At 47.6% G+C, this 24105-nt stretch overlaps 1 protein-coding gene across 2 annotated transcripts; it reads right to left on the reverse strand.

Moving 5' to 3' along the window:
- Window positions 1-15: 15 nt before the first annotated feature.
- On the reverse strand, window positions 16-23513 carry LOC142884864 (TSC22 domain family protein 2-like). 2 transcript variants are annotated; one of them, XM_076020817.1, is made up of 4 exons: window positions 21080-23513; window positions 10353-10427; window positions 2693-2744; window positions 16-2093 (listed from the first exon to the last, which is right to left on the reverse strand). In XM_076020817.1, the coding sequence occupies exons 1-4, from the start codon at window positions 22798-22800 to the stop codon at window positions 1656-1658; spliced, it is 2286 nt and encodes a 761-aa protein (XP_075876932.1). In that variant the 5' UTR covers window positions 22801-23513; the 3' UTR covers window positions 16-1655. The 2 variants fall into 2 exon arrangements, with proteins under 2 accessions (XP_075876932.1, XP_075876933.1); XM_076020818.1 differs by lacking the exon at window positions 10353-10427 and having other exon boundaries at window positions 21080-23512.
- Window positions 23514-24105: the final 592 nt, after the last annotated feature.

A 24105-nucleotide genomic window follows, 5' to 3' on the forward strand; every position in this document is an offset into this window, starting at 1 on the left:
AAGACGCGGACATCATTTTTGGAATCTGAATATTGCTTTTATTTAAATACATTAAAATTTGCAATGTAACAAAACTATTGGCATATGAAATTCAAACACCATTTAAATGAACAAAAAAAAAAAAACATGGCTCACTTCATTTTTTTTTTTCTGTGACTAGTGTCTGCAACACTAGGTTGATTTCTCTGCTGACTCGGCTTTTCTTGTCCCGCCCCCGCTCTCATTTACACTGTTCACAGACTATCTTACAATACAAGTGCTGAATAAAAATGAGGTAAGAAAGTGGTTTGAAGATTACAGATCATGCAGAAACATGCTGAACAGCAACAAATTTGTGTGTGTGTGTGTGTGTGTGTGTGTGTTGTGTGAGAAGGAGCAAGTAACAAAACAAGGAGAATAAATGAGTGCATTTTAAAAAATAACAGATTTTTTTTTTTTTTTTCCTTACACAGCTTTTTGCATCTTTGGTTACAAAGTAGGTTGGATGTTTTCACAGCTCCCCCCCTCCCATCGTGCCATCTGGGGGAAATGTTGGAGGGGGGCGTGGCCACTATAATTCACTGCAGGGAGCTCTAGAAATATTACATCTTCAGGGAACGCCCTCCGCAGTCTCACAATCTGATTGGTTGTCGACGGGCGAGCGTCCACCTATCACAGCTCTTAATACTGCACAAACGCACATTCATGTTGGTTCTGGACTGGAGCTGGCAGAGGGGAGTGAGACTTAGTGTTCAAGCATTTTAGGTCAGAATTTCAATTCATATTCACAGATTCTTTTTGTTTTGTTTTGTTTTTTTCCAAAGCTGGAAAGTTTCTGTCTGATTGGCTGAATGAAAGGCGGGAAATAAAGCATTGGGCTTCGGTCAGATGGGCTTGTTTTCATCATTTTGTTTTCATCTCTTGGGGAAAAGTTGTTCATTTGTGAAAATAGCAGCCCTGTAATAAATAAACATTAAACAGTGAAACTCAAGAAGACGGATGCGAGGGTCAGACTAGAATGAAACGGCAGCGGTGTGGCGCTCCAAAGACCACTTTCTCCCAGGTCTCAACTTCACAATATGAAACAGCAAGGCTTTAAAAAAAAAAAAAAACAACAACAAAACAACCCCATCCTTTTACCCAGTCAACTCTCTCTTTAAAAAAATAATCACTCTGTTTGATAGTCGCTCCCATTCGTCCCGTTTTGCGAGGTGATGTCACCCTTCTGCCGAACCACACCCGCCATCCTCAGGGTCCTTCAGGTCGCAGGCCCGGGGTCCTGGTCCTCCGGCCCGGCCCGGCCCAGCTCTGGCGGTCCCCGTCGCTCTGGCTCCGCCCACCTCACATACATACACTATCTCTCTTTCTCTCGTTCCATCACCATGATTGCATTAACACTGGAAAAGGCCCACAGTACAGATGCACACACATTTTCACAGTCACTCGGACACGCACGCACGCACGCACGCACGCGCACACACAAGAGCACTGTACTTTGTGGTCAAGCTGGTGGCTAAGAAGACAGAGTTTCTTGGATTTTTTTTTCTTCTTCTTTTTTTTAATTTCACATACACTAATTTGTAATAACTTGTTAGAGAGGATGCACTTTTGTTTTGTTTTGTCCGTTTTGTCTTTCTTAGATTTCTGCCGTGCAGCGAGCGCAGGGCAGACGCTCTTCAAGCGGAGGTGACATTGGGTTGGGGTTGCTGCTGGCCGGGGTCGAGCGGAGTCTGGAGCTGCTGCTGCTGCTGCTGCTGCTGCTGCTGCTGCTGCTGGGGGCTGGGGTGGTGTGACTGCTGCTGCTGCTGCTGCTGCTGTTGCTGCTGTTGCTGAGGCGGGGCCTGAAACGTGTGCTGCTGCTGCTGCTGCTGCTGCTGCTGCTGCTGCTGCTGCTGCTGCTGCGGCTGGCTGAGTCCTTGCTGGGGAGGCGTGCTGCTGGACGCCGTGGCCGGCTGGGAGGGCAGCTGGGACAGTTGCTCGCTGTTGGCCAGCGACTTCAGCACGGCGTTTTCCCTCTCCAGCACAGAGTTCCTCTCGTACAGCTCCTTGATCTGCTCCTTCAGGACCTCCACCTCTTCGCGCACTGCATACATCAGATGGCTTTTCACCAGGTCCTGCGGGGGACCGGAAATTCACAGAATCAGTGTGTTAAGGTTTACAATAAAGCAAAGCTGAAAGACGCTTATGAAATGTGCTTTATCAATGTTTCCAACAATGACATGCATCTAAAGTTTGTCAGCAAACTCCAACAAGTCCATCCTTGACCTTTGGCTTGCTTCACTTTTCAGAAAGTTAAGTTAAGCTAAGAAATCTGCCCTTCGGGACGTGACACAATGTACTAACCGCACCCCCAGCTAAGTGCTGGCTCCGCCCTCTGGGACCACCTTTATCAAACTTTACAAGACCTGAAATGTCCATCAAGGCAGCAATTGAAGCAGGTGGGAGTAATCTAGTGGAAGTCTATTATATGGCAGTTACATAGGTAGGCCATAGTTTTAGGTTTTTGGATGAAAACTACACATCCATCCAATGTGAAAGAGTAAAATGTGAGATAGCTTGCTGTTAAAAGTAAGGACATACAAGACAGGCACAAAACAATGAAAATATGTGGAAGCGGCGCCACTCTCTAAATGCAGTATTCAACTTAGCAACGCAACTTCACACCGAGTTGAAACCCTTTTAGAACTCTGCAAGATGTGAGATAATTACTCACCATGGCCTGTTCAATTTTATTATCGATGGCAGCAATGTTGGTTCCTGAGGCCCTGTGAGGAAAAAAAGACACATTAGTCCCTTTAAAAATAGACCTGTACTTCTTTTGTAAAGCTTTAACACACTCCTTCCAGGGAGTTCAACAAATCACACAAACTCTACAGCCAGAAGAAAGCACCACCTTAAATACAGAAAAGGGAAGGAAAAAAAAAACGGACAAGATAGCATTTCTTAATTAATCAACCCAGCTGCCATGAGCCCACCGCAGGAATCTGGGGCACACGTGCAAATAAACCCTGTCACCACTGTGGGTCATATCGTGTACATTAGAGCTCCAAAATAGGTCAGGTCACTGTGCAGCAGGCTGCACGGCAGCTTGTCAATCATCCTGTAAACACCTGAGGAATTTATACAGGTTCAAGGTCTCTCATGCGAAGACACCAGGATCCGTAATTTCTTATAAAGTCGATTGAATCCACCAAAGTCAGTCCTGCTGCTCTGCAAGTCCTGCGCTTTGTATGCAACCACGCAACAACAGCAAAACGAGAGACGGCGCGTTCTGGGATTTGCAGTCCACAAAAGTTGTGAAAAATTATATGAAATAGATTTAAAATAAAGTTAAAATAAACCAAACAAAAAACTAACTGCGTAAGCGGAAGACTACATTATTTCCCATTGACTGCCTTGCAAATCCCATCTAAAAGTTTCTGCAGCCTCCTCCCTGTTACCTGCAGCGAGTCCGGACGGAGAGCAGCGGCCTGCAGGCAGGCTCATACCTGGCCGCTGCTCCGGGACTGCAACAGCAGCATGACGGCGGTTTAAAGGAGAAGGTGCACGGCATGGCGCTGCGGCTGCATCGGCACCAGCGGCGGAGACCTAAAGCAGCATCAGCGACGCAGCGCAGCGGACAAGGGCCAGCTCCGCTACATGCGGCCGCATTTAGAGCTGTGAAACACGAGCCGGCAGCTGCAGCCAGAGCCGCTGACAGGAGGCGGGCCAACCCCATCCGGCCCCGCCCACTGGGCCCTCTTCCACAACTTGGATCAGTAGAGTTCACTGTGACTGGTTTGAGATAGAAGTCTTTACACTTGAATGACTGGGAAAAGTGTTAATTGTTTTGCTAAGCGGGCCAGCTGCTAGATTTCTTTGCCACCTGAACTCATGATAACAGCGGTGACCTGCTGCTCAGACATCCTCAGGAAGACATTGGGACTCCAACCTTTCCTAAAAGACTTCTGCCGACAAATATAAAATTAAAAGTTACGTGTTGACTAGACTGGCAGTATGGTTTAGTATAGACCAGACATGGGAAAACCACGGCCCGCTGCGTGTCTCTGTCCAGCCCGCGTGAAGCCAGTCATAACCCCCCGCCCCCAAACGAAACTTTGTTGGCACGTAACTTTGCCGAGTTAGCGTAGCGCAATAGCGTGCTGCCCCCCCTCTTCAACGAAAAAAAACATTTTTCAAGGACCTCCTGGGACTCTCAGGAAAAAACTGTAAGATGATCTCCAGACTGTGATCGACACAAGCTGCGTTTCCATTAAAGTTTTTCACAAAATAAAAGTGTTATTTCTAAAAATTTCAAGACACTACAATTGCGATTTGCAGTGTTTCCATTGAATGGTGTGAAGCACACACGCCGCAATTCTCGTAAAATCTTGCCCCGCGAGATTTACGTTTGCTTTTGTTTGTTTGCATTTGTTTGTTCTCAAGAAGGGTTGTTATATTTTTCTCTTTGATAACTTGTAAAAAACAATCCACCTCCGTCCAAACATAACGTGCCATTTTCACTTGAAGTGAATTGGTCACGTGACCCCCGTACTGGCAACGCGTAAATGCGAAAAAAGTGTTTCCATGACACTTTCGCAATATACCTCGATATCGATACGTCTGAAAACCACCTCATGAGAGCGTGAGGTATTTCCATGACCAGTTTTTCATTGCGATTTTTAAGTTTTGCGCAGTTCTAGGGGTAATGGAAATGTAGCTACTGACTGCGTCAGGTTAAAAATCCTGCCACTGACAAAACTGTAATTTGACTTATTTTACATATTTTAACAAACTATTGGATTTGTTGTTGATTGCCGTTACATTTATTCACAGATGTTGGACCTCAGCAACATCAGGGGCCACAGAGGAAACAAGTTCCCATCGCTGCCTCATACTAGTCAACTGTTTTCACTAAAACTTGCACATGTCAACTGCCAAAGTAAACTGAAACTCACCTCAGACCATCATTACTCAATCCACTGAAAACGTCAAAAGAAAAATTTCCCCGTCCGCCCTCTGGTGGCCAACAAGAAGAGAATGCAACGTCCATTAAGCAACATCAAATCATAAATTAGCATCAGTTTTATCTTGCAAAAAAATGTCACTCTCTGTTTCAGGGGCCATAGCCGCCAAAAATGGAAAAAAGACACATGCTGTTGAGACTAAAGTGCCTCACCAGTGAAAGGCGAGACCAGCAGAGGGCGCTGCTCACACCGATCGTCCCGCTTTTGGTTTGAAACTACCTGCGCGTGGCCAATGGGCCCTTGTCATTATTATGCTTCCAGCTGAGGACATGGTGTTCTGCTCCTCAACGCCGCCTGATTCATGTGTGCGAGGGTGAGGGAAGCTCCCGCTAGATTGTCATCGGCGTGCGGGGTTGACGCGGGAATGTTAGCGCCGCTGCTGAAGAGCCGCAGCGCCGCCTTTGATGTGTGTGAGGAAAAGCAGACGCCCGCGACCACGAGGTCACTCAGGCTTGCACAGGCGCACACGTGACATCAAGACAGCGCTCATTAGTGCTCCGACGTACGAGACCCTTTCAAGACAGGTTGCATAACCCGCACGTCGTAAAAGCACCGCGGCGGCGGCCAAACCCCAGTGTTTCATGAGGGCGAGGCATCTTCTGCGACTGTCTCCCCCCCCACTGGACACGGGAATTTTTCATTTTATTTTATTCGAGCCAAGTCATAAGAAATTTCCAGACGGTGGAGGAGCAACACCGCGCCGTGCAGTTGTACAACACAGCAGACGCAACGTGGCTTCACCACCAGTGTTCGAGTCAGGCACTCGGACGCCATGTTTAGTGACGCTCTCAAACCAGGCTGCTCAACTTGTTGGAGCTGTTGGAGCCGTGGGCTCTCTCCTTTTAGGGTAAACGGAGGACTCACGTGTGCACAACAGCAACAATAGCAATCGACGATAAAAACAAAAATTAGACGGATTCAAGATGATTTGGTTCATCTGTGTTGGTTAATTTAACTAATGAGAGTTGGAAAGACATATGGACAGATGGGAGAAATTTGAGATGAGGGTTAGTGTTCAGGAAGTGTTTCTGGACATTGCTACCAAAAGACGGGAAAGGAAATTCATACCTTCATTTTACAGTAAGAAATTGTCGTTAAAATTGACCACATTGAACACAATTTCAAAGACGAATCATGAAATCACTCTTTTATTTAATCTTGTGAACTGAAAGAAACAACTAAGTGGTCGTGATTTCATTTTCTGCAAATTTTGGCGAAACTAAACAAACATTTCTGCTGCAGCGACAGTGATTCTGTGATTTACATTGTTTTGTCCAGATCACCTCGCTGACATCACGACAGTTTCTGTCCAGCTGCTCCTTCGGGGCGCTCCAGTTGTGAAAACAATGGGATGGGCTGACACAAACAATAAAAGGAAAGGAAAGCCTACAAACGCCCACGTGCATTGTTGCTGGGACATGTGACAGGCCAGTGATGAGCTTATAACTATGGAGACTGGAAAATATCAACAGTGCGGCACCAGCGTCACAGACAGAGTCTCACTGCGGCTGGAGCCAAGACTCTGGATTGTCCAGAGCTCTGAAAGCGCCGGGATGATTTTGTCGTCCCGGCGGTTCGGGCGGCTTCTCGGCTACACAATGTCCTGCTCACAGCGAAGGAAGCAGCAGTAACATCGAGTCCAAACCATATTAGGACAACATCTGGTGCCCCACGTAGAATTTCCAAGAAAAAACTGGCACTGAAGGGGGAGATTTTTGGAAACCGCAGCATCAGTGAGTCGCATTTTTAGGGGCTCGAGAGCAAGCGTGCCTGTTGAAAGCGCTGCACATGATCTTGCTTAAGTCTCCAGATTTCAAGTCGGAGCCAAGACCTTGTCCAGGAGCCTGCCTCTCAAGAGAAAAACATGGCAAACGCATAATGGAGCTCCTCCCGCCTGTTTCCTATGGCCACAATGCAAACAGTACGCACAAGAAGTGCTAAAGTAAGTAGGGCTAAAGTCAAGTCCCGTAGGCCTGGGGGGGGGGGGGGGGTTTGTGGGGGTGGGGTGGGTTGACACGAAACAGAATGCCAATGAGGGTTTGGACATGCTCTGCTACTGATTATGCAACCGATGCCTCTGTAAACTTCACCTTCCACATTAAGCGGTGGGCGTTTATAAGCTCCGCGTAGAGTTTGGAATTTTAAATATGGTGCGGGCCATAAAACAGGAATGTCAATATAAAGTCCATTAGCGCAGTGGCAGAGTTTAGGTCCAGAGCAGGAGGAAGGGCCGATAACCCATTTCCACAAGACGTGGCAGTCAGTTACCAGGGTTACAGGTGCATTTGAGAGCTGCAGGTCGCCGTGAGCAAGTTTAACCATCTCCGTCTGAGACGTGACCATGCAAGTTCCCCGCTTGAGAGGTGAAGCTGGATCCAACGCCCAGGGACAACAGGTGCACCAGTAGGTCAAACTTTCAGGAGAAAGTCTTCCACTCAGAGTTTTGCACTTCAAGAATTGTTAATTTGTCAAGGTGGAGCATGCAAGTTCTTTGATATTGAAGTTTTCAGTTTCGTCTGTGATGAAGCAAAAACCAGCGGCTATAGATTTTTGTTTAAATTCTCAGAAATCAAGACGCCAATTTGCAATGAAGTGAAAGAATATATATGTTAATAAAAACTAACACACTAGTCACACTTGATAAGAAGTGAACAAGAATGTTTCAGTGAGGAAGAAGCAGGTGAGAATTTTTGCCGCTGCCAGCGTTGAAACACAGGAGATGAAGACATGGCCGCCAACAAACGGCCGCATGTTCCAACCCACAGTTTTATAGGCCGCGCCGTGTCATTTGAGACAAACGTCGATTGAAGATTGATGAGGCTGAAAATGACAGAGGGGAAGACATACTGCGAACGGCGCCAGAGGCCGCGTCAAGCGAGCCGCGAGGACGTCTTCGCTGGGCGTCTCGCTCTGACAGCACATCTTACGCAATGCGTCCAACATAGTTCCACAGTGCAGCTGGCGAGGCCCAAAATACTTACAGTCAAGTCATATAAGTTTTCCCACGTCTGCGAGTCGGTGACCTTTAACAGCGTAGGATACGACGAGCACAAGGAATAAATGCTTTCCCTCGGCGTCAAGAGACTTTTGGAAAGGTGCATTTCTTTGGAACTCAACTTCCCTTGAGCCTCGATCGCAGCGGAACAATCAGATGTTTCACTGACAGCTGATCCCAGTGGCAGCCAATTGGTCCAAGGGGCAGGACTTAATAGCATCTGTTGACCGACTGAAAACGTTTTCTGCTGGCGCTTGACGGCATGGATGAGCAAGAATTCCAGGCATTAGGTTTTTTTCCTCTTTGTGCTTACATTCACAAATGGAATTTAGAAAGAATAGATTTTTTTCTGATGACTCCAACAGTTCTACTCAAACTTCAAAAAAGAAGAAAAAAAACTGTCATAGAGGACTGATGACAAGAAAAAAACCTCAGTCACCAAGATCTGGTAGCCACCGGCTCAAACAAAGCTCCAGCGTCCCAGGAACGTGAGCAGCTCTGGGCAGATGCGTCTGCAGCACCAATCAACAGGACAACAGGCCTCATAACACCGCCGTGGTGCAAACACTTATTTTCACTGCCTTCTGCAGAGGAAGAAAAACACTTGACCATCAATCAATCAATAAAGCAATAAATGGCTGCTAACAAGCAGGTGAGCAATAGTGAAGGCCAATACCCTAGTTTACCAATAACAACCATAAAGTCAGCCCACATGTCGGAATGGAGGCTGTCCAGTTTGCGAATGTGCTAAAATTGCAGTGTATTTGTGTTTGCGTGTGCGTACATGTGTGAGAAGTACCTCAGTAGCTGGTGTGTCAGCTGTACATATTTCTCTAAAACCAGTTTCATTTCCTGTCACCCAGATAGCTTCCGAGCTTCCCCTTTCCATTCTTGTAAAAGGCATCATAAACATGGTGAAGGCACCAGCTTGTCCTGCAGGTTTCTCGCACGTCGACGCGCTTCAGCACAAGTCAGAACATCCGAGGTGTCATTTATCAATCAGAGGACACACCTCAGGCTCTGAAAAATGACACCGAGCGCCATCAATTGGACAGAAAGGGACTGAAACCAGTGTGGGGAGATGGTTATCAGCGAGGTGAAAGCCCTCGGTAATCTCGGCGCTGTGCATTCACCACATGGACGAGAGGTGCAGCGTGTGGCCGGACAGCGGCACCAGCATCCACAGTGCACAACGAGCACCTGCAGCAAATATGATCACCGACATGTCGATAACAATGCGAAGACCGTTGAATCATGAATTTATACTCATCTCAGAGGGCATCAAGTTCTCTGCATTCTCCATTTGGGTCGTTGCTTCTTCTACTTGTAGCTCCAGCTGCCTGTTAGCTGCTAAGCTAAGCTTTCTTTAATCTCCTGAATCACTCTTGATTGATCCTGATCAACAGGATTTCAATGTTAAAAGAAACAGAATTTTCGTGAGGGAAGGGGGGTGACTTTACATTGACTAACCTGCACTATGGGTTTTTGTATCTACAGCCTGTCCAACTTTGGCTTCACTGAGGTTTGGGCAGAGTGAGGGCGACGACTGCCGAGGTTGCTGAGCTTCAGAACAGCTATCCAGGCCACTGCCATGACTGCTGTCCTTCCTAGTACCACTCACAGGTCAGATTCAGGCTGCTGATTAAATCTTCTGGTGTAGGCAGCATGCGCTTTCACAGTCAATTTATTTTTTTAAGAAACTAGCAGTGTTATTTCCTTAGCTTTGCGCATGTCTTAAAAATATAATTTGCTGATACACATTAAATAGTCATTTAACTGAAAATCAGTTTGCTGGACGAAGCTGCAAAAACAAAATCTATAAATAAAATAAAGCACTGTTCACCATGTAACACATAGCCAAGTCCAAAGGGCTGCTACATGAGGTAGATGCTGTTTTGCAAACTGTGGAGTTGGCACTCTGAAGTCCTTGTGTGAAATCAAGAAGAATCTTATATAAAAACATTGGAGGACTTGGAAATTTGGATTTCATAAGGCCCCACCGATTGCACCCGGTGAACTCGGCGTTAAGCCCTCACATAAAACAACAAATGGCAAAACGAATGGAAACAACAGTCCAGTGATCAAAACGTTTGAGTGACAGGGAACAAAATGAACTGTTAAAGTGTCAAAGAAAACACAAAGGCTGGGAGAAAAATTACAGACAGAGACGGAGAACTTGTTAAGAAGCCAATTGGCCAATCCTGCACTGGCTGCCAAGCTTTGTTTTCAAACTCAGTCCATGCACGTGGAGAGAGAGAGTGCAAAACAAAAAAAAGAACAAAAAGAAAGCAAAGCTTGTTGCTGCTGAACACTGCACACATGTTGTTACACTCTTGCAGGCCCATCCAGCTCAATCCAGTATTGTACCGTACCTATCACTGTGGGCCTTTGAGTCCCTTAATCTGCTGCCAGACTGGAAGGCCTGGTAGAAAGCCTTGGAGGGGTTCCTGTGTCAACCACGCAGAGGAGAAAGAAATCACAGTTGAGACAGTGAAAGCAGACTGGGGTTTGATTCCGCTGCTGACATGCTCTCAGCACGCTGCTCTCCCTCCAACGTCCTCACCACCCGTCCAGCTGTGGCAAACACCCATTACATGAACCATATGGAGGGTTTGAACTAAGGCTGTCAAAGGCGTTGACACCTGAGTGTAGACTTCAGACCACGTGAGTGAAAAAAATATTTGAAGGGCCCACATGACACCCATTTTCAGATTGATAATTGCCTGCAGACTCCAGTGGAGCACAAAAGTCTTCACAGGCCTGCGGAAAACGGCATATTTAACCCTCTGTTTATAACCGCCTGATCTGCATTAGCTCCTTGATGAAACAGATGCTGCTGCCTTCAGAGCTGCTGGCCCCTTCCTGCACCTGAAACTGTCCATAAACTAGTGGTGGCGGACAGAAAGACAACACAGCATGCTAAAGGCTTAGCCTGAACTGTAATTTACAGGGGTACAAGATGATAAAGGTCAAAGTTGAATACCAAGAGAAGACGTCCACTCGCTGCAATAACGTGCACACAAGACAACGTCCATTGTTGCTTTTGGTTGGTTTGTGGTTTGTGTTTGAAAGTGAGATAATGTGTGTGTGACATCACACACAGCTTCTTTAGCACCACAGTAACTCTGTAAGAATGAAATGAAGCTGCAAAACTGCTTGTGGCGTTTTGGTCAGTTTTCTCTATCCTGTGTTTTTACAGACAAAACAACTAGAATTAACTTTAAAACTCCAGCATCACAACAAGGAAACAGTCAGTTCAAAGGTCGGACTGCCTCATAAACTTCAAGGGCCTCCCCCAGGCCATCCACCGACAACTTCTTGGCCACAGTTTGTGCTTAGCTAGCTTCTTTTTTTTTTGTTTTTTGTTTTTACAACCAAACCTACAGTATGTGTTTATACTAGTGAGAGCATTCAGAGTTCAGACTTTGGCAAAAATGTAGAATTCAAAGATCTAATCATTCACTTTGCTCTGTGAGGTTTTTATGAAATGTCTTCTGTGTGTTCCTGGTGAGCAAAAAGTACATTGTGTTCTATGAAAAAGGATATAGGGTATAGTCAGAGTCAGGAAGGGGGGCAGGAACTCCCCACAATGACCCCTTTACACACACACACACACACACACACACACACACACACACACACACACACACACACACACACACACACACACACACACACACACACACACACACTAAGAAAAAAGTTTACTCGTTTAATCTTTTCCATGCTTCACTCCCTCCTTCTCTTCTTCATCTGCACAAATGTAAATACACACCGACACGAGCTCGAGTGCACATACACAACATAGACCCGACAAAGATCGCCTGGCCAGGGCAGGAGGAGCTGCGTGGGTGCGGCGCGTGCACACCGCGCAGGAATGAGGAGTTGATTTACTGCATGTGTGAATTTTATAGCGGCCAAAAAGTCTTTTCCTAGAAATCGCTGGCACAAACTCCCTTTGTCACATTACCTCATGACCAAACACTCTCACAGGCCTCCTCCTATGACTGCGCTTTGCTTTACTTTGCGGGCGGTTGCGCAAGAGGAACCTGCAGAAAAAACAACAACGTGCACACGTGTGGCAGGAGCGCACCTCCGCGGATAGACCTCCCTTTTTTTTGCACAGCCAAAATAAAGCGACGCCGGGCGCCGGCGGGGAGCAGCTTGGTCAGATGACTCAGAGCTCACGGCGCAACTCCTCATGAATGAGGTTTGGAGCCCAACAAGTCATCGCTCCCTATTTTCAAGTAGCAAGCTCCCGTCTCTCAAAGGCTCCCATTGTGCGTCCAAAATATAACGCGTCGATACCATCCGTGAAAGGCCGTCTTTGTGGGGGGAACGTGTCAGAGTCGTCCTCGTTGTCCGTGCGCGACGCACGACGAGGGGGGAGAGAAATGCCCCTCCACTGTTTTGACCCTCCCAGCCGAAAAACAGCAGGAGGCTGCGCATGTTCAGACACTGCCCAAATCTGCCCCAAAGCGACCGTGTGACCCGTCAGCAGACACAAGCAACCTATGTGCGCGTTCCTGCTGCTTGATGTCACCGGGGTGCCGCTGAGGACGAAGGGTTTGTCCCGTTCTGCCAAACAATTAGAAGCTCTGAGAGAGATAGAGAGAGCGACAGAGAGAGAGGGAGAGACAGAGAGAGACAGAGAGAGAGAGACAGGGAGAGAGAGGGAGACAAGGAGAGAGAGAGCGAGACAGAGACAGAGAGATTGGAATCTACTTTATTGAACCACTACAGGATTTACAAATAATAAAACAATTTCAGCTAATCAGACATGTAAAGACAAACCATTCTCTTCTCCCACAGAGCACAACACCCCTCCAACAGCCCATATCTTACTGAAAGAGTTCACGTTATCCGTTAAATTATAGAAATCATACTCAACTCTTAGTCTAGCTCTGACCAAACCCTTTAAAACCAAGACCGGCTCAATGCTGGGTGCAGAGACAGAGAGAGAGAGAGATAGAGAGAGAGAGACAGAGAGACAGAGAGAGAGGGAGAGACAGAGAGAGAGAGGGAGAGAGAGAGAGACAGAGAGAGACAGGGAGAGAGAGGGAGACAAGGAGAGCGAGAGAGACAAGGAGAGAGAGAGAGAGAGAGACAGGGAGAGAGAGAGACAGAGAGACAGAGGGAGACAGGGAGAGAGACAGAGACAGAGAAAGAGACAGGGAGAGAGAGACAGACAGAGAGAGAGAGAGGGAGACAGGGAGAGAGAGAGAGACAGAGAAAGAGACAGGGAGAGAGAGAGAGACAGAGAGAGAGAGAGAGAGAGAGAGAGAGAGAGAGGGAGACAGGGAGAGAGAGACAGGGAGAGAGAGAGAGAGAGATAGGGAGACAGGGAGAGAGAGAGAGGGAGACAGGGGGCAGGAGGGGTAGCGCGACAACGACGCAGCACATCTCAACTCTTCCCCGCTGCACCAGTGGCGTACTCATGAACACTGGGGCCAGTGAGTGTTAGAGGCCCACTGCAACAGGTGACAAGATGAACAAGCATTTGTTACCACTGGCAATCTGAAGGTATATGAAAGACACGTGTTCAATTCTATTGAAAAATGGGTGCCTCATGCTAGTTAAAATCAACAGGACCTTTACCGAAAATGTAAATGGGTTTGAGTTAAAGCAGAAGAAAGCTACAGCAGTAATTAAACCCCCTCCAGGGCCGCTTCACAAACTTTATGAGAGGTAAGAAAATGCCTCCAGACGCCAGATTTCACCCGCGTCTTGAAAAAGTGCCTCCCATTTATCCGCTCCTGCTACGGCTACTTCGCTGCGCACCGGCAAAAACAGCAACACTGTTGAACGAGCTTCACCCGGGGAGAAGTTCTCCTGCGGCTCTGGCACTGTATTTTTAGAAGAACAGGGAAGGTCCAGTGCAGGTATATCAGGCTCGCCTCGAACACGTTGACGAGACAAACTAGACCAACGTTATTAACTGGCAGACCACAGGAAGCCTCAGGTCATGAAGGAAGGAGCGCAAGGCTGAACACAAGACCTCAGACAAAAAAACAGAATACAGCGGAAAAGAGAGGGAGAGAGGGCGGCATTTGGAAACGCTAGAACAGAGAGTTATATTGCAGCGTTAGAAGGCTCTTCCAAGTTCTTCATCAAATGTTACAACTCAAAAGGTGAGTGAGCAAAGACGTTTTCACGACGCACGCCGATTCTGCTCCACTGAGCAAAAAGCAGATCTGCTGCTCCAACCAGCGCGCTGCCGAGTGTGAAGGTGTCACGAGGGAAAGGGTTGACGTTGCGCCACCTCTGAGGCAGCAGCGGAGGTGAGGGGTGGGGGCGGGGGCGTTCTACATATTCCGTGTGTAAAAGCCACAACTTGTAAGTCTGAACAGCAGCGCTGCAGTTGTGCAGCAAACAAACGGCGGTCTTGGTTGTTGTCTCGAGTGATTTTTATTCAGCGTAAGCAAGCCTCTTGGTCGTACTGGCTGGAGAAGTGGTGGAGGGGAGAGGCTGTTGAAAGCTCCTGCTGCTTCAGGTTCTGTGCACCATCCATCTGCCATGGACAAGAAGTAGGTCAAAACCATTTAAATTCCAGCGGTCCCGTGGGACGTTCTTTCAGCGGCTTTTGGGTACAGTCAGCTCTCAGAGCAGCAGCCAGATTACAGGCCAGCCACCAGCGGATATTGAGAGCTTGGACGTCAATGCGTAAAGGTTGGCGTCGGGACACCGAGGAACCTTATCCCGTCCGCGACCACAGGAACATAGTTCGACCTGTTAGCTGCGGCCTGCAGCTCCTGCCCTCTTTCAGGGTACTGCCGAGGTACTTCCAAGAACTAGAGGGGTGCAAGCAACTGAAACACAAGCCGCTTTCTTACATAATGCACCGCTGTGACAAGCCACCACTGTTGTTGGCATCAAAATATCCAGACGGACTTTATTTAAAGTTAACGCTCAGCAACAGTTGTGCAACAGTAACATTTGCAGGGGGAAAGGGGCAGACACAGGAGAGTCGGACAGAGAAACTAAAGCCAAACCTTTACCAACAGTTTACGAGTGATTCACTTCTCCCATTGGTCGGTTAAAGGGAAATTGCATTTTAGCGGCCAATGCGATTGTGGCATTGCGACGCGTCCTTGATTATCTTCATTATCTATGTAGCACCTTAAATCAAGAACCCAACATGCTGATGGACACAACAAAAATGATGTGTTGTCCCCATCTGTGCAACAGATATAAAGTTACAAGAACAAACCTTTGGTTACACTTCAAGTACGCTGAGCACCACTTTCCAAAAACAAGATAACAAGGATATTCCTAGCCACACTTATCGGCAGCCCGGTGCAAAGCGAGCCATTAAAATCTTTGGAGTGAGAAGGTAAGGCTCAGAAACATCACTGAGCCCCCGGGCACCTGGGCTGGAGGTGATGACTGTGACACATGGATGTTTGAGCAGTGGCGGAGCAGAGGAAAAAATGTACATGTTTCTGTCTGATACTAGTTGGAGGAAACCACACACACGCGCACTGCTGAGAAAGGATTCATGGCATGGGGAAACAGCTTGATCCTTTCACCAACACAAAATACGCACAGTTGCAATTTTATTGGGCACACCCAGCTCAAACAAATGCAGCCACTGGGGTGCGTTTGTAAGGTTTTATAGTCTCTTTAAAGCTGAGAGATTGTGCAGCTGTTAAATTTCATAACATTTCACTGATAGACACACGTCAGAATGACTTATTCCAAAGCATGTTGCAATAAATAGGTCCACCTATATCTACATTTACCCCATTAACTGATAGCATGGTCATGTGACTTTGGCAAATAAGGAATGAAAAACAGGACGTATTGCTAAAGACAATATCATGGAAGTGGCCGTTTCTGGACTGAAATTGTGTTGGATGCAACAAACCCCATTTCTATTGGAAACACAAAGTTACATGCAAATTCCACTTGCAGTAGAAAATAGTAGGGGAAAACTCCCACACTGCTCAATGTTAATCTGTGGAAATGCTTAAAAAGTGAAAATGAAAAAATGAGGATTAAAAAATACACAAAGTTGGGGAAAAAAAACACTTTAAATAGAATTTTGAAAATAACCAGCAACAGCGAGCCGAGCAACCTCCTCCACTGCACAGATTTCACAGGAAGCCACATTCAGTAGTCTAATTACCATCAAGGTTCCAAAAACAAAACAAACATAGACAAACATCTGTGTACCTCTAGGGTTGGGAGGCCCTCTGGACAGAGCATGCCCACCCCGTGTCATGTGATACCACCAGAGAGCCCCAGAGCGGAAACAGGGAGTGAGCGGAGGAATATAAAATGAATAGAAGGTGGAACTGAAAACAGGATACAGCAGTAAACAGGGGGGAGGGAGGGAAGGGAGGAGAGGGAGCTGAGGGTGGGGAGGGAGGAGAGGGAGCGCCCCCCCTCCCTCACATATAGCACACACTACACAATTCCAGATCTTTCCAAGACTGGTTGCTGTCTGTGATGGACAATGTCCCGGCTCAGTTGCTCATTGCGAGCTCCTCTCCGACCTCTAACTCTGACACACAGTATATTCTTATACGGACCCATCCAGCTCTAAAGCCACGCCCCTTGATCCGCCCACCCCTCACACCAGCCTCATGTTTCGGAGTTGCAGACATCCAGTGCAGTATATCTCATGGGCAGCGGCAACGCCCCCACCCCACCCCCCGCTCTCCTGCAGGGGTCTCATTTCATGAAAGCAATATGGAGAGATGACCAACTATACCTCCCCTGGCATGGTTTTAATTACACGCTGCAGACGCAATGCGTTTGCAGCAGTTGGGGAGGGGAGGGGGAAGGAAGCCAACTCAGACAGTAAACTAATGTTATTTTACACCTCCAGTTGTGGAGGCCATGTGGGAGACATTAAGCCCAGTGAATCACATTCTAAGCATGAGACCAGCTTCTTCAATCTGCAGCCTCTATCTCCAGGACTTTGCTTTAATTACGAGCAGGGAAAAACACAGGGTGGAGGTAGAAAAGGGGCAAACATTAGCAAATGGGCCTGACAGTGGTTTTCCAGCTTGTGCAAGACGTGGAGATAGGCGCGCGTGCGTCCATGAGTGGCAAGGGCGATTCTCGCGACGCATTGCTCACAAATGGAAACATATCTGTGACTGCAGAGGCCTTTGTTGACCAAATGACATCACTTTGCAAATTTAAACACTTGGGCTGCGCACACGAGGAGTCACATGGTTGAGTGCAAGGCAATTTTTGCCGATGGCTGTGGGGCGGAGAAGTTTGCTCCTACACAGTCAGCACCTCCAGTTGGGTGGAAATACTTTCACTACAAAAGGTATTGACTGTAAAAGGGTTGTAAATGTTTACTTTATATCAGCACATCAAGCAGAAGCAGCCAACCGCTGAAGTCAGAGCGCTGCCCTCACAGAGCCATCACGCTGACTGAGGCCATGACAAGGTTTTCTTCACCACTGTCAAGTGATCTGAGCCAACATTTCCACAGGCCTCAGGTGACATTTAAATATTCTCAAACCCTACAATCGACAAACAAAACAGCGCAATAGCAATGCTCGAAAAATATTCAATTACATTTCCAAAGACACAAATTGAATATTCCTGGATGTGTATGTGGCAGTGTTAAATGTAAATACAGCAACACAATGCTCCTCTTTCCACCTGGTGCTTCCTGGGTTTTGGTAAACTGTCAATTTGTTTTCCCGGACCATGGGTGCGTCCACATGCTTTTAAGAACAAGGAGCGTGGCTGGACACACAGCTTATACACCATCGCCCACAATGACTGGGTTTCAGGAAAAGCTAATGGACATTATGCCTGTAGTGCAGACATCATCAGGAACTCAGAAACAACCTGTTTGCTAAGGTCTATGTAATAAATAAATAAACCAAAAAACCCTAACTTGCTGCACAAGACAATAAATAACTGAGAGGTTGAGTAGTTCAACGGAGAGCTTGAAGAGCCTGAAGTTCAGGATCTGCCGACGTGGCTTCACAAATGCGTCGACGCCAATGTGCACGAGATTCACTCACTCAGACGAGATTCAAGTCAAGGCCACGGGAGCCGTTTAAGTAATGGAATAAGCGGCACCAAACAAACAGCAGAGGGGCTCCTGACACAAATGTACAAGCTTCAGCTAAACAGACCAAAGACAACAATGAAATAAAAGTACATTATAGACAAATATGTAATGCACGAGTTGGGCTCACACCATGACCTTCACCATAAGAATTGTGAGATATTAGCCATGCTGTACATGGATTGAGTTGATGGGTCATCCAAAACAAACAAACAAAAACAAAAACATGCAGTTAAAAGGCAAAATGAACCTGGAGGCAAAGTATCTGCGGGGGAAAGAAGATGACTGCGAAAAAGAAACATCACTCAACACTTCATCTGGACATGAGCAGCTGTTCCGCCTCATCTGTCAGCTATTCGGCAGGCCGTGCCCCCAAAGCACCATTGGCTCTCAAAAACAAAAACAAAAACAAAAAGGTTATTAAACTAGGAAAAAGAAAAGGAGGCAGTTGGCAGTGGGATTGGGGGGAGGGGTGTTCAAACCACATGCAAACGACCCAAACAGATCATCCAATGGTTCGCTTGTACTGTCAAATAAAACATGACGGGACAGAGAGCACAGTTAGCTGACACACCCGACCGCCAGGTCCCTTATCAGGGGAGAGACTACTGCTCAATGTCTGATAGGACTCGGCTGTCATGACAGACAACATGCTACTATCAGTCCTCTCACATGCTATATATAGATATGCTGTATGTTCTTTTTCCACCAGGTAGGACAGGTTGGCTCAGTCGCTCGCTCCCGGTCGTTCATCAGCACCCTATTGACTCTCTGGTGCCAGTTTATGTTTCACGCCGGGCTGACACCAAACAGCAAACACTGGAGACAATAGCCAGAGACAAATGTTTTGATCAACAATGAACTAAAGCTGTCTTCTAATCTAGACCAGGACGGGAGTTACGGCAGCTCTTTGCAATTTGCACATTTGCAGTTGAAACACGAGGTGTAGATCCAAACCAAATAAACACCAGAGGGACACGATTAAATATATAATCCAAGATTTAAATTCCAACTTAACATCTTATGGCTGTTCCGGACCATTATTACAAACATGTGGTTCCTGTCTTTGCATGACTTCAATGAACAGAATAAAACTGAAAAATGTGGTTTAATATAGGAGTGGCAATGCATAAGTATCTGACTTTAAAACATCCCTGCTGCTCAGTGTCTGCATCCAAATTATTTTTGCAGATTTGTGCAAAATAGCTGATTTTCACTTGAGAGAGGTATCACAAAAATAAAGTTATTTCTCCTGGTGTGGGCTGAGGACAGTGTCCTTGACTGAGAAACCGGGACCGCCCTCTCCCCAGCCAATTCCCACCAGCTCTTCCGGGGCCACCACAAGGCGTTCCCAGACCAGCCAGGAGACATAATCTCTTCAGCATGTCCTTGGTCTGCCCCAGGGCCTCCTCCCAGTTGGGCATGTCTGACCCACCTCCCCAGGAGGAATCCTAGCCAGATGCCCGAGCCACCTCAACTGGTTCCTCCCGATGCAGAGGAGCAGGTTGCTCTTGGGTGATTGAACTTCTCACCCTAACCCTAAGGGAGAGCTCAACCGACCTGCAGAGGAAGCTGGTGGTGTTAAGTCACTCCACAAGTTACAGCCATGAATGATGCAAATTTTGTCCTGTCTCTCTCTTCTGCAACAACTGCACGAGCTGTTGTCCACCTGTCACTTCTTTTGCAATTTCAGAGATTTATTTTCTAAATTCAAAGCCTCAGAGAGTTTTCAATGATTTTAAGCATCACAGATGCCCCTGTCGCTGTTTGGCGGTCAAAATACACAACTCCACTTCTTAGCAATAATATATTTTTAAAAAGCAAGGTTTAAATAGAAAACATTAGAAACAGACTGTCAGACTTCCCTTATGCACAGTTCATTCTTAAACAATCGTGAGGAGGTTTTCCACACACCCACACGTGAAAAGAAAAGAAGTAATGTTGTGCCAGTGCTCTGCAGTCTGCATATCCTGTCTGGTCTACATTCTGTTTCAACAACGCAAGTAGAAACCACCAAGAGATTTCAGACACCAACGTTTCCGCTCAAGTGTGTCATCAACTTCAAGTGGCACAAAACACTCAAACGCTGAGGCCCAGAAAGATCAGCAACATGTCCAACAAATCAAAAACACATCTTGGAGTTTTAAGACAAAATGATACAATCCAAACAGTGGCTCATGTAAAGTCAAGGTAATCTGGAGGAAATAACAGATTGAGTGTGTTCCCTGCAAATAAACATGAGCAGTCTATCCTGATAACAGAGGGGAAACTGTCTTGAACAGTTGCCCGACAGTCATTCTGCATGTAGATTTTGGTCATCTGAAGCTCACGTTGCTCAAGTTGTGCGGTTTAGAGTCAAAATAACTTCTTTGGTTGAAACTCTTTAAACCCCTGTAATCTCATTCCTGAGGAAAGTCTGCTGGGACCAGGAGCGGATACTTGCAAATATTGAGAAAAAACAACAACAACAACAAAAAAATCTATTATTCCTTGAGGTGTGTTGTGTAAATGAGTTAAAGGTGGTCTGAAAAAGGCCTGAGAGCAGGGGAAAGCTGACACAACTCTTTGAATGGAAGTGACGCATGTGGGTTATTCAATAGCTTCGGTGACAGGAGAGAGAGAGGTAGTTACAACATGCAACCAAACGCCTTCACACGCAACTCAAATATGAACTCTAAGAATCACACGAACATGAAAGTGCTGTGCTGACAAACTGTTGTTTGTGTAGGTAGAGCTGGGACTTCGTTAGGCCCCAACAAGAAACAACAAACATACATTTCCTTCCTGTACGCTACGTCTCTCTTCCTTCTCTCCGCCGCTCTCCCTGAAACTCTGATGCACGTTCACCCTGAACTCAACTGACAAAACAAAAACAAAATAGTTTCAAGCTAAAATGACAAAAACTCTTTAGGTTTTTACCTCCCACGACATTGTGAAACAGACAATCTGGTCAAACACTGCACAAACACACTCTGATCACGTGGATACTGGCTGATGCTAAACAACAGTTGTGATGCATTTTTAACACCTCATTAGGATTAACAGATGGTTTACCTGTCAGCATCCCCGTCAACAGGTATTTGGATCCCAAAGAGACTGTTGACCGTAGGGGTGGTGAGCTGAAGGCTCTCTGGCATGAGCGGCTTTGCAGGTTCCTTCCCAGAGAAGACAGGAGACTGTGCGTTGACAAGGCCCTCTGGCTTCCCTCCACCAACGACGGCGACACCTTCCAAGTGTCCGAATCCAGCTGATGGGAGACCCTGCACCCCCAAAGTCACTGAAGTCTTGCTGAGGGCCTGCTGCCCTGGAGGCATACCGGAGGTCGTCACATTTGGCATGACTGCACTGGAGGCACTGATCACAGCAGTGGGCACAGTGGCGGGCACACTGGAGCTCGCTGCAATGGCAGGCACATTTTGTACACTGGGCGGTGAAGAGTGAAGGCCATGGGGTTGAGGTTGCCCAGCCACTGGGTACTGACTTCCAGCCTGCTGCTGCAGAGTGGAAACACCAACCATTAGGGAACTTCCAATGCCACCTATTGCTCCGGCCTGCTGCCCTGAGACACCTGCAGCATCTCCAACCTGGCTTGGCACAGGGGGGCCTCCAGAGGCAGCGGTGGGCTGCTGTTGCTGATAGTATTCCGACTGGCTTGTCAAGTGATGGCCTATGGGGGGCTGTTGATGTTGGTGCTGATGCTGGGGAGCCTGTGGCATTTGCTGGACTGAGGGAGGCATAACTGGGGACTTCTGCATGTGAACAACAGATTGTGGCAGGCCGTTCTGTCCAACAGGCAGCAGGTTCTGCGGTGGGGACTGGAAACCTCCCACTGTCGGCTGAGGTGGCATGGCCGGAAGCTTGCTGCTGGAAATAGCACCCTGTGCAGACAGGCCGCTAACACTCTGCGGTCGGGCGCCGTAGTTTTGATGGATTTGTTGCTGCTGCGGGACCGTCTCCACCGAAATTATGCGGGACGACAAGTGAGATGAGTCGGCCGCAGAGCCCAAGCCTTGACCTGAATGGGTTGACGAGGCGACAGTGGACCCCCCTGTGTGCCCGATCCCACTGTCGGCAGCGGAATCCAACGTGGTGCCAGCGTGTCTCGTGTTATCTACAGTCCTGCTGACGGCGGAACCTTCCGAGTCTTTCTCATAAAACTCTGTACAAGTCCACCTGCCTCTTCGAAAAGGCTCTCCAATACCATGATCTAGCTTGATGACCCTGAAGCGTGACGTGCAACTCACCGTGGAGGTGGAGGAGGCAGCCGCAGCAGCAGGGGGGGCAGGACTGGTCACTGGACCAGCCTGAGACGTGTTTAGGGACACACCGGTTGTTGCAGCAGCGTTAGACGCCGGAGAGGACTGTTGTTGAATTGCCCCAGGCTGGTTGACGTGGGGTGACCCGGGGCCTATACCCATCCCAAGTGACTGCTGACCCGCTTGAGTTGATCCAGGCACTCCGATCTTTCGGTACTCCCCGACGGTGTTGCCTGATATCGCAGACAACTGAGGTATGTGCTGCGACGATGCCGTGACACCGATCGCCTCCAGCTCCCCGACATTGTTGAGGGCTTCCTCGGAGGAGCTCCTGTCACACGCGGGGTCGTACTCAGCTCGCGACATATCATAGATTTCCGAGGACACATCCTCAGTCCGTGACTCGTCCGGGTCCTCCAGACTCTCCGTATCATCCGCGGCACCGATAGCCGCCACCTGGGCCTGAGTCACACTCGTGATTTGGAAACAGCTCTTCTTCTTGGCCGGCATTTTCGACATGTTGACAGCCTAGTTACGAGTCCTCGTATGGCTCCGTTGATCCTCCGTCAGAAAAGGGACGACCTTCCGGAAGCTCAGATCGTGCTAGACAGCACAGTCATTTATACTTACTTAGCACTAGCTACCTGTGGTCAAGGCGAATCTACGCCATCCCTCTTCTTCTCTGTCGGGCTCCTGTTGCGTTTCATGAGCTCATAACGCAACGCCGCCCTCCGTCTCGTCTCGTCTCGTCTCGTCCGGCAAGGCGACTTTCGCACTCTGGGTACGAGCGGCCGTCGCGGTCGCGGATCCGGGGGGGACTCGGGCGGTCCGGCTGGCCTGCTATCGTCCCGGCTGTAGAGGTTGTCAGGCGGCCGCTGTCGCAGAGCGTGCTGTCCAGCTGCGGGAGCTACTTTAGGCTGAGGAGGGCCTGCAGCCCTCCACTCACGGAGCGGGCGAGCTAGCTAGCAAGTCAAGCCAACTGGCTGCCGCACACTCCCCCCCACCACCGCTACGTCGAAACAAGAAGTACGAGACACATTCCCAAAACGAGTCCGTCCTCGCTTAGTTCGCCGGCTTGACGTTCCTGTTCGGTGGCGACCCTTAGTTCATCTTCAACGGTAGAGAAAAGCAAAGGGAAATATGACGCTTCGAAACAAGCAGGGCTCTTTACTGCGTCTACATGGACCTCCCTCTCTCTCAACCACTCTTGACAAGATGGCTATGTTGTATCCGACCGCGCTGCATCGTGGGTAGTGGAGTGGATACGCTGCGCAAGGGTGATATGGTACGTAGGAGGCGTTTGAGAATCCTACTTTAAGCCGCCTTCATAACCAGCGTAAAAGTTAACGTCTCGCGGGTAAGAAATTAGGCGGTTGAATACATTTGCATGATGATCAACATTTTAACGACAGGAACATTTTGTTGGATTTGTAAAACATAATAGAAATTTCCCGCATGTTACTTTCCCCCCCCAACCTTTTTCGCATATATTCCATTTCAATGGACCCCAAACAGAGCGCCTGACGGTATGATTTCCTCTTTTCCTCTGTCTCCCTCTGGTGCTTCTTTTGTGTGCTGCAGTTGGATTGCAGTACCACACTACGTTGATATCAATAATCTGACGGAGCTAAATACTATAATACTATACTATAATACTACTATAATAATTGTTTGGCACACCAGGCTGGAAATATAAATCATTCATTTATTATCGATTAAATCAATTAGATCTGTTCCTGAAACGAATAAATATTGTATTTAATATCTGGTTGTCATTTATTATTATTATTATTATTATTATTATTATTATTATTATTATTAGTA

This window comes from Nelusetta ayraudi, unplaced genomic scaffold (assembly GCF_046127955.1).
Source record: "Nelusetta ayraudi isolate G7.1 ecotype Tasmania unplaced genomic scaffold, CSIRO-AGI_Nayr_v1 ptg000011l, whole genome shotgun sequence".
Lineage (NCBI taxonomy): Eukaryota > Metazoa > Chordata > Actinopteri > Tetraodontiformes > Monacanthidae > Nelusetta > Nelusetta ayraudi.